Source organism: Heteronotia binoei, chromosome 10 (genome assembly GCF_032191835.1).
Source record: "Heteronotia binoei isolate CCM8104 ecotype False Entrance Well chromosome 10, APGP_CSIRO_Hbin_v1, whole genome shotgun sequence".
Classification (NCBI taxonomy): Eukaryota; Metazoa; Chordata; class Lepidosauria; order Squamata; family Gekkonidae; genus Heteronotia; species Heteronotia binoei.
In genome coordinates, this window is record NC_083232.1 from 72,810,177 (window position 1) to 72,823,382 (window position 13,206).

At 41.8% G+C, this 13,206-nt stretch overlaps 2 protein-coding genes across 4 annotated transcripts in view; one reads left to right on the forward strand and one right to left on the reverse strand.

The window, feature by feature from the left end:
• ZDHHC3 (zinc finger DHHC-type palmitoyltransferase 3) overlaps positions 1-8,172 on the forward strand; it is a 57,458-nt gene extending 49,286 nt beyond the window's left edge. For all 3 annotated transcript variants that reach the window (XM_060247497.1, XM_060247495.1, XM_060247494.1), the window contains one exon: positions 3,978-8,172. In XM_060247497.1, the coding sequence (XP_060103480.1) occupies positions 3,978-4,211 (234 nt within the window). In that variant the 3' untranslated portion in view covers positions 4,212-8,172. The remainder of the gene's footprint in view (positions 1-3,977) is intronic.
• A 1,455-nt stretch (positions 8,173-9,627) lies between these two features.
• Positions 9,628-13,206, reverse strand: part of TGM4 (transglutaminase 4) — a 33,661-nt gene continuing 30,082 nt past the window's right edge. The window contains exon 14 of the mRNA XM_060247490.1: positions 9,628-10,323. Within this exon, the coding sequence (XP_060103473.1) occupies positions 10,182-10,323 (142 nt within the window). The 3' untranslated portion in view covers positions 9,628-10,181. The remainder of the gene's footprint in view (positions 10,324-13,206) is intronic.

The following is a 13,206-nucleotide window of genomic DNA, read 5'->3' on the forward strand; positions in this document are numbered from 1 at the left end:
GCAAATGCACACTTGCAAGCAATGCCCCTCCCCCACTTGAGCTCATCTTCCCTTTTAGCCACTGGTGTCATGGGCCCTTTAATAATTTCTTCATCATATTTCTTCTTTGCCATCTCATCCTGTTTAGAAATAATCAAGGAAAGGACCAGTTACAAGTCATTTTTAAATAACTGTGTAAACAGTAAAGGGCAGAACATTACCAAGGAAGCCACTAAATCTGACCACTCCCTACTCAGGGCATCAGTAGCACTTTACCAGTCTACCCTGGGCAGGCTGATACCAAGAATAACACTGCAAGCTATGTCTGGAAAATGGATTTGGCAGCTGCAGTGGTTGTATTGTCCACTATAATCACGTGAATGTATGGTGATGATTTCAGGCAAAGTTGCTAGTGTGGGAGCTGCATTACAAAGTACTGACTGAAATGTTTTTATTGACGAAGCGTCGGAGTCTGTGGTTCAGTTCTGCACAGCAGTGGACTGGTTTGGCTCTTTGTTCCTAAGCATCATGTTTTTATGCTTCCCTCCTCCCCTAGTAACCTTCCCACACCAGGACCAAAATACAATTTCTAGTCCTGGATTGCAAGATAACTGTGGTTTGTATCTTAAAAAAACCTATATAATCTTTGTTACTAGGATCATGTCATGAGTTAACAATATTCAATTAAAATGCCCCCTTAGGTCATCAAATCACAGCATAGAGATTCATATGTTTCTTTGATGCCAGCTGCCTTTTGGACCCAGAGATGTTATCTTGGTAGCTTGCCACTTGCTTCGCCTTGGAGTTAAAAGTTTTTTAAACCCACTATCTGAAGAAGTGTGCATGTACACAAAAGCTTATACCTTGAATAAAACTCTTGTTGGTCTTAAAGGTGCCACTGGACTTGAACGTTCTGTTGCTTCAAACCAACACGGCTGCCCACCTGGATCTAAAATCCACTCTGTATGTGTAGTTGACATTAAGTTTATTGTGCCAAGAAACAGGTGCAAGAAGACCCTAGGGACAGAGGGAGCTTGTGGCATATTCTTTTTTACAAAAATTGTTGAAATAGCATTTGTGATAGCTTCTGTTCCATAATAGCTAATATTTGAGGCAGTGTGATATATAGCCTTGGACTGTGTCCAGGGAGAGACTCCATTTCAAATCTTCACGGTGGGGCCTTTGGGTCTTTCAGTCTAGTGTACCCCACTGGCTTGTAAACATAAAATGAGAAGGGGAGAACCTTCTGTGCAGCCCTGAACTAATTCAATAAAGAGCAGCATAAAAATGACGTAGGGTTTATTTGATTGTCCATATTTTATTCTGATACAAAAATGACATAGGGTTTTTTTGATTGTCCATATTTTATTCAGATACAAATGAAGTACTAGCCTTTAAAATCTGTCTGGGATAAACTCCTCTGTTCACCGAGGCTCTGCAGTCTACCCTGTTGCCTTGGAGGTCTATATGTCACAATAAAGATGGACTACAGCATTACCAAGAAGAACAGGAAGTGTGATCTGCGTGTTGGGGCAGTAGAATCATTTGTGCAGACATTCTATTGGCTACACAGTAGTCCCCAGAGACAACCATTTATTGAGTACATTGTTATCCTTCTCCTTTTCCTCCATAGAGATCAGGGCAGTGTACGTTGTTCTCTGCTCTCCCATTTGCCTTTCTAGCGCCACTGTGAGGTGGGCTAGGCTGTGAATGCCTGTGGGCACGCGCACACATACCTTGAATAAAACTTTGCTGGTCTTAAAGGCATCACTGGACTCTACCTTTGTTCTAGGCTTCAGAAAAAGTTTACACAGTTCTCTCCTCCAAGTTATCCTCACAACAGCCCTAGCTGTTTTGGGACTGGCTGAAGCTTCCATAGCACAATGGGGTCTTGAACTGGGGGTCTTCTCGATTCTAGTCTGGCATTAGAACCAATACTCCCTCTAAGCTGTGGAGTCTTGTGAGCAAAAATTCAACTTTGTGAGCCACTGGCATTAAAGTTGTGAGTGAGCAATTTGGGTACTGCATGAACTGGTTTGCTCTGGGCCATCCTTCCTGAGCTAAGTCAAACATATGTGAGCCGGAAGCTAAAAAACTGTGAGCTGTCTCACACACACTCAGCTTTAGAGGGATCACTGGTTATAACTAGTACGTCACACTGGCTGGCTGTAATAAGTTAACCACCTGGTGAAAAGTCATCTGTAACCTTCACCATCCCAAAGCCCCATTGTATATGTTACTTTTTCCAGAGACAAAGAATGGCTGTCCTTTCCACGCTGCTATACCTTAGAAAACCATTTTTTAATACAATCATCCTGTTCTGCCTCTTGGGGCTGTTTTTGTGTTTAGGTAGTAAACAAGAAGTTCATCCTGGTTGACGACTACTTGTGTGTTGCTGTTTATTTACTGTACGTGCTTAAACCCAACTTCCCACCTGTGCACACTTGGATGTAAAGCTTAAACCTGGCTTCCCACCTGTGCACACTTGGATGTAAAGTGGTCATGGCCAGGTTGGGCACACAGTTCCTCCAGCTACTGCATATGCCTTGCTTAGTTTGCCTTCTCCACACCAAAGTGATGGGGGCAGTTGTGATGGTTGTTCTCATTTACCTTCTTCATGCAGCCTTCCTCAGATTCTGTTCTTTGGCTCCACCCAAGAGTAAGAAATTTTGATAATAAAAGCCAGGCGTGTTGTTACTTGAAAATTCCCATCAGTCTTTAGTCACCAGTCATTTTAAGGGTTAATGGTTAGAAGTTTAACATTTTATAGAAAGCTTCTGTTAAAAGACTGTGTATAAATCTGTGAAGGCCTGTCCCCTTCAATCCAAACCTTTGTACTTATATTCAAATTTTGGCATTTTACAGAAGGTGTCTTCATTAAGAAGAGAAAAGGTGTGTCTAGACTAGAGACTTAGCTGTTTATAATTTCATATCTGTGTCTTGATTGTCCCTGTTGTGATTGTGTCTGTGTTTGGCTGTGTTTCCTGTTTCTGTGTATGGTACTTCTCATTATACAGCCACAAGCTTTTAAAAACAAACAAACATGGAATTTGCCCAATACATTCACTCGCCCATAAGTGAGATCCCGTGAAAAGGGGTTGGCAGATTTGGTTTCTGGGATCGTGAAATAAAAAGTCAAACGAATGTTTCAGCAGAAGCAAGTAAAAATGGTGCAAATTCAGGTTTGTTTGTTTTTTTAAAAAAGCTCTAGTGATTGAGGAAAGGAGGAAGACCATAGACACTTTTGTCCACTGGTCATGGGGAAGTTTTTGGTTTTTTTCACATCCTGTTATTAAGATACAGTTTGGCACTGCAAATTTTGGTGGATTAATTGATTTTAAAAGGCCCTCAATCAACTGGGCATTAGATTTTTTTTCCCTCCCCAGATGGCTAAAATTTTAAATCAAAAACTATGGGAAGACATTCCTCTTCTTTTTATAGAGGAGGAAAATAGCCTTTCTAAGGTGGTATCTGTTGTAATTCATGCATCTGTCATCAAAAGCCAAGAGAGTCCTTTTTTGATTGAAAACTCTTATCAGTGTACGCATTAAAGTAGCTCAATTAAGTCATATGATGAATTGCTTATGATTTCTTGAGTTGAGTGACAATCCTAGAAAAAACTCTGGAAATCAAGTGCTGAAAAGGCACAATGGCTGGCAGATTGTGGGATGCAGAATCAATTCGGCTGCCTTTTGATGTAGCAACCACTGGCAGATCATACCACTGTGAGTCTAGGTATAAACCTAAAATGTCCATAGGCATGTTTAAGAAGTCTTGATCTGGAATATCAGGCAGTCTTCTACACACTATTTGTGCCTCTTGAGAGGTTTTACCTAAAAAGTATTTTCCTGACCAAGCCACTGTTCTCTCTTCAAGCCTATTTTTTTTTGTGGAAGCTCACATTCCTGACTGACAGTACCTTATGATGATATGGCACATAAATGTCCCAAATTCTGTAGTATTAAGTATAACAAATCAACCTGTTTTGTCTCCCACAGGGCATTGAACGGCTTAAAAAGCAGGAGCCCACATGGGAAAAAGTCGTCGGCTGGGAAGGGATGAAACTGGCTTTTGGGGGTGAATTTTCCCTGCGGTGGTGCAGTCCTTGCTCGGACCTGGGTTGTGAGACGGCCCCACCATCAGGGACAGCAACGGTTGCGCCGTCTGAGAGGGCAGCTCAGGAAGCTTTTGAGCAGCTTTCTGATCAAGAGTTTGTTGTGCAAGTGTGTTAAAGGAATAATGCTGAGTGGCCTTAACAATGCCTGCATACTTTTGGAATCTGTGCACTTGAGACTTAGCTTTAAGAAACCATGATGCATGAAGCCACTAAGGCTGCAGTGTTCCCTGTAGCCATGGACCATAATAAAATAAAGCAATGCGACTGGATTCCCATGATGTCCATCTACTAATGATGACAACAGCTTAACTGAGCTACTGTAACCATCTTATGAAACGTAAAGTGCTTGTAAAGTTAATGATTCCTTTCTAAAGGTAGGCAATAACTATGTTGTTTCCCAGGAGAACTCAAGAGCTTAGTACATCTCTCACTGGTCCATTTGAGGTTTTGTTTGTCTCTCATGGAATGCAGAGATTGGCCAAGTAAAGTCAAGACAAGTATAAAACTTCAGGTTCAGCCATGTGATTCTGAGAGACCAGAGAAATCCTTTTTATTCTCACTCCATTAATTGAGAAGCTTTTGGTTTACCTAGCAGTCCCCTGGGAAGTATTAATGTGCTAGAAATTGTTGATTTTCTTACCAATTAACAGACCAGTTTTAATCAGAAGAACTACAAAGATTAGGTGCAATGACCATTTTCTAGCCAAACCAGCATTTTGAATATCAGTGAGTATTTATTATAGATAGTAATTGTGATATACTCTATAATGTTCTGGTAGTGGTAGGTAAAAGTCAGATTTGGGGTGTTGATCTTTGAACGGTTGATCAATAATTTCAGTGTCTTGATGCTGATCAATAATTTCCACATCTTACAGGTTTGTAGCCCGTTTGGTACAGTCTTTAGAATTCTGATGGTGGTGCTGCAATCAGTGGCTGTAGCCATAGAATAAGCTTTAAAGTTCCCATGTAGCTTTTTGGAAAACAGCTGTCTAATGGAAAACATGTTTATCTCTGAGGCATGACTGATGAATGCTTATGAGGCACAGCCATGACCAAGCGCTCCTGCGTACCTCCAAAGGGGACCAATTAATCTCAGTATCAAGGACACCCTGCATTCCCGAGAAATTCTTGGGAAATGAGGATATCTCGGAAAATGAGGATATGTGTGGAAATAAATATCTCCATTTTACATGAGTGGATTTTTCAACTTCTTCCTTAATGCTGGGTGTTCTTCTATACGCTGTCAAACAAGATGTATTTGTGCCTTTAAGCTGCTTACCAGATGGTTGTTCACCAGTAGGCCTATTTAGCACATCAGCTGCCACATGTGTGAGACAGGCCAGGATTGAAAGACCTGTTACTCTATTACGAGGCCTTGTGTTTGGTTTTCTCAATCATCAGCCTTTCTTTTCTCTCACGTTTCTTACTTGGCTAACTGAAGAGAGCATCAAAAACAGTTTGGGTAATACAACATCAAGTAAAAGGGTGTATATTACTGTCATTGGGGGTGGGGGGTTGGGATCTGATTTAAATTCCACTGGGTGCTCCTGCAGTAATCCTTTCAGTCTTAGCCTACATATTGCCCTGAGAACTTAAACTTATAAAATTTTAAAATTTAGTTTATTAAGAATATGGAACCATAGCCTCTTGAAAGGCTGACGGCTACTTCTGTCTTTCATGGAAGAAGCTAAAAAGCTGTCAAAGGTTCTCAGTTTGAGGACTAAGAGACTTTTTGTAAGTGTTGCATACATTCTTAGAGGGGAAAAATACCACTAGCCTGAAATCAAATTAGGCAGTGAGTGATCCAGTGTGTTTAACTTTCTCAACTCCCCAATAAAGCAGGAAGGAACTATAGCTGCTTCTGTCCTTTCCTTTCTTTCCCTGTCCCATCCCACCTCCACACTGCTGTGGAGAATTCTTTTTTGTCCTGTTGCAGTTGGGAGAAGTGGACATACCAAAGAACTGGTGGAGGAATGGGCTTCTCACCCTGTCTCCTGCTTTATTGTGGGCCTTCAAGGTAACACTCATGGGTTTCCCCAACAGGCCAATGAGCACTTCTCCAGCCTGTTTCAGGTCCAGAGAATGGTGTGAGGGGAAAGTTGGAATCCTTCTCCACACACATCACCCTCTCAATCTGTGTGCATGGAGAGGAGAGCTCACAACTCCATTTCATTTTCACATAGGATGGGACCCAACCTGTGTAAGACTCAAGCAGCCTGGCATCCCTGAGGTAAATACTTGTTTGGAACTAAATCATGGTTGTAATGCTATAAGGGATAAAAAGAGAGGTAGTGTAGCTAGGAAAGGGGAAAAAATAACTTCTGGTTTTTTAAGGGTTTATAAATGAAAATAAAGGTAATAATGATAATAGGTAGCTCTCCAGATACTATAGAAGTCAGTGCTTAATTCAAATTACAGGAAGGAAGATGACAGCTTAGTGTAAAGACCTCTAAAAATTCTGAATGTCCTGTCCCTACTTAATGAATGTTACTCAGACAAATGGTTAGTTATACACTTCTAGGGCCAAAGAATGTTGATGGAATATCCATAAGTATTGTTAGTAGAAACCACCACCCTCCCTTTGTGCTGAAATCTGAGTCTTGAGTGTTTTTATAACATTTGTAAAAGAAGCTTTTTGTCAAGATTGTTCACAATGTATTAATGCTTGCGCATGTTTGATGGCTCCCATGTAAAACAAATGTGGATTATACACACTGCTGATCGTTGTGACCCTAGCTCATGCGTTCTGGGTGTCTGAGGGGAAAAATCACATTGATTTCAGTATAATCTATCTATTGGTGCCAATCAGACTTTGAATTTTATTGGTATATCCACCAGACAGGGCAAGCACTTCAGAGTGTATTACTGCTCATAATGTATTCAGAAATAGCAACACAAATGCTAATTACCCTCTTTTTTACTTTATTATTCATGTGAGAAATATTTTTGTTACCTCAAAATGGCCTTTTGAAATTAACTTTTTGTGGGATACACTTTCAGTTGAAAATCTTACAGCAGCTATTATATGTTAAGTAAGGAGAACAAAGCACTTTATATTATCAGTGTGCTTTCAAAGTGTATAAATAATACTGTATGACAATATTAGGATACATTGCTAAGGACCAAATTGCCCTTTAAGCCAAGAGAGGATTGTCTGACAATGAACAGATTTCTGCTCTGATGTTGCCTATTTTATTGGGGGGAATGGGGAGAAAGAAACTGGTTCTCCTTGTAGTTAGAGGTGGCTCTAAGATCCTGGCTCTCTTCACCCTCTTTTCTATGCACTTTTGGGGACAAAAAAGCAGTGAAATGGAAGCAAAATAGCAAAAGGATAAACATAAATTGAGATTCTGATTGCAGGATATATCTTCCACTGTTTAAATGAAAGTGCCTTATTTGGGTGGGTCCAGACCATTCTTTTAAAAGCTTTACCTACCAGACGGAAGATTTAAAAAAAAAATACCAAAGTTAACCAAAACTTCTGATTGTGCTGCTTCTGAATTTTGCTGTTTTTTGTTCCTTGTCAGATAACCTTGCAGGCTGGCACTTAAGATACTTCAGACCAAAATAACCTCAGTGTCTGGGATCCAGTGTTTACATTACTAGGCGTACTGCTTACTACTATGAGTAGCCTCATTGAACCCAACAGAATAGCCTGTCTTCAAAAGCTCTATGTTTAATTTACAAGTATTTGCTGAAGTGTGGGACCTAAACTGGTTGTTTGGGGGAGATAAGGCAATGCTCCCCTGTATGCTTAGGCTGTTATGCATCCAGCCTGTGTATTAATGTGCTGCATTCTAATAAAACCGTGTGTCTTAAAGACGAGGCACAGCTTTTCTGGAAGCCTTGCAGACTGGCGAGTGCCTGAGCTCTAAGGCTTTAATAAACAGTGGGCTGGGACCTCGCGTATAGGAAGACAGACGCTCCTGTGTTTTAATGAGCAATTTATTGGAACTCTCCTATGCAATTTTAAAGAGTGTATGTATTTACAGATCTTGGTGTTCTATTTTTGCTCCTTGTATCTTATTTTCTGATTTCAACTGAGTAACTACTCATTAAAAGAATCAATATTTTCATCTCAGTCTTGTCTTCTCATATGTTTCCAGTGGTTGCAATGATTCTTCTGGTTAAGCATTTCGGAGCACGAGCTCAATTCATGTCAATGCCATATCTTTGCCAAGCATGCGTAAAACATGCTTATATGTCGAGGGGCTTCACAGAAGTTTTACTGATCTAAAAGGCCATCAGATTCAGGTTGTGGTTCTTGTAAAGCAGGTCATTTGCCCCTTGGCACACTGCAGATCTGGTCCTGCAGTCCAGGCATGAAAGAGGAGCAACATAGGAAGACCTTTTTAGCTAGTGAAGATTTGAGTAAACATGCCAGACCACATGCTTACCTGGGAGGGCAAATGACACATCCTAAGTCAACCTGATGCCAGAAGTTCATTGCCAACCTTCCAAAACCACAGTGTCACTGAGAAATAAGCAACATCCATTGGATTGGCTCCTCCCCAGGACTTTTTTTTGTAGCAGGAACTCCTTTGCATATTAGGCCACACCCCTTATGTAGCCAATCCTCCTGGAGCTTACAGTAGGCCCTATACTAAGAGCCCTGTAAGCTCTTGGAGGATTGGCTACATCAGGAGTGTGTGGCCTAATATGCAAAGGAGTTTCTACTACAAAAAAAGCCCTGCTCCCACCTAGATTTCTTTGTGTGTGTCAGCGGGATGATTTTCACTGATTTCTGCCTTTCCTCTTATTCTACCCTGAGCTATCACTGTCCCACCCAGAGCATCATTTCAGAGGGTTTCCCCTGCCTCCCAGCTGCCATAGGAAGGAGGTATCACTTAAGCCCACTCCTCTTTGAATTCATGGAAGTCTAAGTTGAATCCAAGCCATTTGCTGAGACATACAAGGGAAAACATTTACTGGGGATAATGTGGTATCCCTGGTAAGACATGCATTGTCTGTCCCTGCCACCACTTCTTAAAATTTGCTAGTTACATTTGGGAACAGATGCATAAATCATGAGAAGAACACAGATGCATGGAATGTTTATAAATGGTAGCATGCACGCTCTGGAAATACACACACTCTGAAGAGTGGTGTGAAACAGTTACTGGTGAAAACAATGTGTACGGGATACTAGTTCTATACCAAGATAGGCAGAACTGTGGAACCTGTAAAATATGTAAATATACATGCTTTACTCAACTTCTGCTAATGGAAAAAGTAAAAACCACAGCAATTGGAAATTCTGCTCAACTCACATTTGGCTTCTTGAGATTTGATTAGGCATAGTTTGTATTTTCTGCAAGTGAAAAAGGTTAGATAGAAGTCTGGGTCATAATCTCTCTTCTTGAAAGTGTCATCTCATGGCAACGTGGTTATTTATGAGTATCCCATATAGTGGGTAAGGAATCAGCTTGTGAGCTGGGTTGCCAACTTCCCAGGTGAGGGACAGTGAGGAAACAACATGCATGAGAAGACAGATCACACCATTTTTAAAAATTTTGCATTTAATATTTAAAGCTGTATTTATGATCACAGAATATAAATGGCTCTGTGCAAACTTCACAACATAATGCACCAAATGTTGCATACCTTGTACTATGAAGCAAAGCAGGCTACATGCAGCTTTGTCATACACAGCATGTTGTGGACACAAATGCTAGCGGCAGAATTAGCAACTGTCAAAGCCACCATTATGTCAACTGAAAGGAAAAGAAGGAGCTAATGTTGTTAGCCTCAGACAAAGCCTTAAATTGTTTGCTAAAGGAAAACAGAGCCAACTTCTCCCGCCCCTGCCAAAGCCATGGATATTTTGCCCACTCCAAATTCCACAAAACATGTTCTTACTCATCCTAAACTGCCAAATCTATACACATCTAAGAGCAGATTTGAATAATCTCTATTAAATCCCCATTAGCTAGAATCAAAACAGCTATACCCTTAAGCCACTTAAATTCTCTTAAGCGTCTCTTTCTGACTCTTGTTTTGGTTCCCCATCCAAGCTGCAGGCGGTGTCAATACAGCTCAGCGGTAGCCTCTGGCTGCCACCAGATGTTGGCTGTGGGAACTGCCCCTATTCCATGATGGTAATGATCTTTTCCACAGCGATCCCTTTCACCTGGGTGGAGATGAGTTTGGCCACTATCTTTTTGGTCCCTGTTCTCCTCGGAGCACATACGATTTTGGATTTAAATATGTTGCCAGGAGCCACATCTCTAAGAAGGAAAAGAGAAAGCAAAAACAAAAAAAGATATACCCATTATTATACATGATAGCACTTAATGGACTTGCTACTGCAGAGACAATCCAAATCTGTGTGCAAAGAGCACCTGTCCATTAGCAGCAGAACAAAGTGTGAGTCAATGGTACCTTTAAGACCAACAAAGTTTTATTCAAGGTATAAGCTTTTGTGTGCGTGCACATGAAATTACCAGTCCATATATATATAGGTAGAGAGTGAGCAGTATAGCATAATGAAGAAGTTGAACAGATTCAAGGACCAAACAGGAATAACAAGCTTAGTTTTATATCATTACCATTTGTTTGGGTTTTATTCTGGGGGAAAACATAGTGAAGGAAATGTATATGTCAAAATTGGAGATGGATGGGCAGATGGATCCTTAATTGTGGAGAGCTGAGAGTCCATTAGCAGTCCATTAGCAGTCACTGCAATTGGGCTTCTCAGGCTAAGTATGTGTTATGTGGGAAAATCATGATTGAATCTGCCAGGTCGTTTTAAAAATGAAATACAGTTGGGAGGGCAGGGAGAAACAATTCGAGCTTTGAGAAGGACTTTCTGCCCTGATCTAAATCACACACCAAGGTAGCTCTTTCTTCCATGGGGTGGGAGGTAGTAGTGGAAGGAAAGCATAAGAAAAGTCTTCCCAATCAGATCAAAATTCCATCTGTAAGAGCATCCTGCTTTTCACAGTGACTGACCATATGCTTCTGGGAAGCTCTCAAAACAAAGGATGAAGGCAGAAGCCTTGGTGTCCCATTGGTCCCCAGCAACTGGTGTTCAGAGACAGCCCACAGCCATTACAGGTCTCTTTTCCATGTATCTGCTCAGCCATGTATCTGCTCAGTCCCTTTTTAAAAGTCATTTAATAAAGGGCCCATCAAGGCAACTTGGGGCAGTGAATTCCATAGTATTCCACACCAGTATGAGTATCCCGTATTCTCAATGTGGCACTATCTGTGGATATTTAAATCCAAAGGCTGGGGCCATGAACATAGCTTTCTATGAACTACCTTGCTATGAATACCCCAAGTTGCTGTTTCTAGGCAACTACAACAGATTTGTCAGACTTCAAGCCTTGGTTTCTAGTCAGTAAAAGGCAGGGGGAGGGGCAGAACCCTTTAAAGGGCTGTTTTGGCCTTTGCATCATCAGGGCCAGACTTGGCAGTAACCACCAGGGAACTTGCCATCACATAATTTGCATGATGCAGCTAGGCCAGCCTGTTTACTGCCACTCAAAAGCAGCCACTTCACAACAGCCGGTGTTCTGTAGTGGTTAGAGATTCAGATTATGATCTAGGACAGGAGTGGCCAACGGTAGCGCTCCAGGTGTTTTTTGCCTACAACTCCCATCAGCCCCAGCCAGCATGGCCAATGGCTGGGGCTGATGGGAGTTGTAGGCAAAAAACATCTGGAGAGCTATCGTTGGCCACGCCTACTCCAGGAGATCTAGGTTTGAATTTTCAGTCCGCCATGGAAGCTCATTGGATGACTTTGGGCCAGCCACACACTCTCAGCCTAACTTGTTGGAGTATAAAATACATGATAAAATGATGTAGTAAAATGCATGAGAGGAAAATGATGTAGCTGCTTTGGGTTCACATTGTGGAGAATGTATGGATATAACTGAAGTAAAATAATAAATATAGCTGAGGTTTGGGAGGCAGATAAAAGTTTAGTTGGTGTTTTGGGTGGGAAGGAGAGAAGGAAGCAGGGAAAGTTGAGGCTATAGGGGCTGCCAGGAGAAGGGAAAGAGGAAACGGTATGGGGAGAAGGATACAGAAGGAAATGAAGTGTCCTCTGTAAGCCCTTGTAGGTTCCCCACTGTGCAGCTGGATTGTCCCAGTCCAGGGTGGTGACTAGTTCTATTGTACCACACAATTCAAAGCGATGGTATTCCCAGTAGTAATGTATGGCTGTGAGAGCTGGAGAGAGCTGTGAGAGCTGGACCATAAGGAAGGCTAAGCACAGAAGAATAGATACTTTTGAGATGTGGTGCTGGAGAATCTTGAGAGTCCCGTGGACTGCAAGAAGATCCAATCAGTCAGTTTTAAGGGAAATCAACCCTGACTGTTTCCTGGAAGGTCAGATGCTGAAGCTGAAGCTCAAATACTTTGGCCACCAAATGAGAAGGGAGCACTCAATGGAGAAGATCCTGATGCTGGGAAAGATAGAAAGCAAAAGAAGTAGGGGATGGCAAAAGATGAGATGCTTGGACAGCATTACTGATGTAACTAACACAAATTTGAGCAGACTTCAGAGGACGGTGGAAGACAAGAGGACCTGGCGTGACTTTGTCCATGGGGTCGCAAAGAGTCGGACTCGACTGTTCAACTGAACAACAGCAACAACAAACCGCACAGCTTGGCCATTGTTTTCCTGGGTAGAGGGAAGGGAAGGTGGGAAAGCTGATAACAATGGACAGATCAAGGTAGGTAGGTTGACTAATGGGTGGGAAAGAGAAAAGGAAGCAAGAAAAATGAGATTTTAAGGGTTGCCAGGAGGAGGGAAAGAGGAAACAGTGTGGGGAACTGGATACAGAGGAAATGAGGTGCCCTTTGCAAGGCCTTGAAGGCTCCCCCTTGCACAACTAGGCTTGGCCTGGCAGCTGGCATCACACAACTGATCCATAGTTTTTCCAAGTAGAGGCTACTAGGGAAAGGGAAGGAGAGAAAACTGAAAATAGGGAGAAGATAAAAGTATGTTGACTGGTGAGAAGATAAAAGTGACTTGATTGGTATGTAGGAAGGAGAGAAGGAAGCAGGGGAAGGTGAAGCTAGGGGGATTTCAGGGAATGGAAAGAGGAAATAGTAGGGAAGAGAAAATTATATTCCCCTGCAAATTCTTGTGGGCCCCCTGC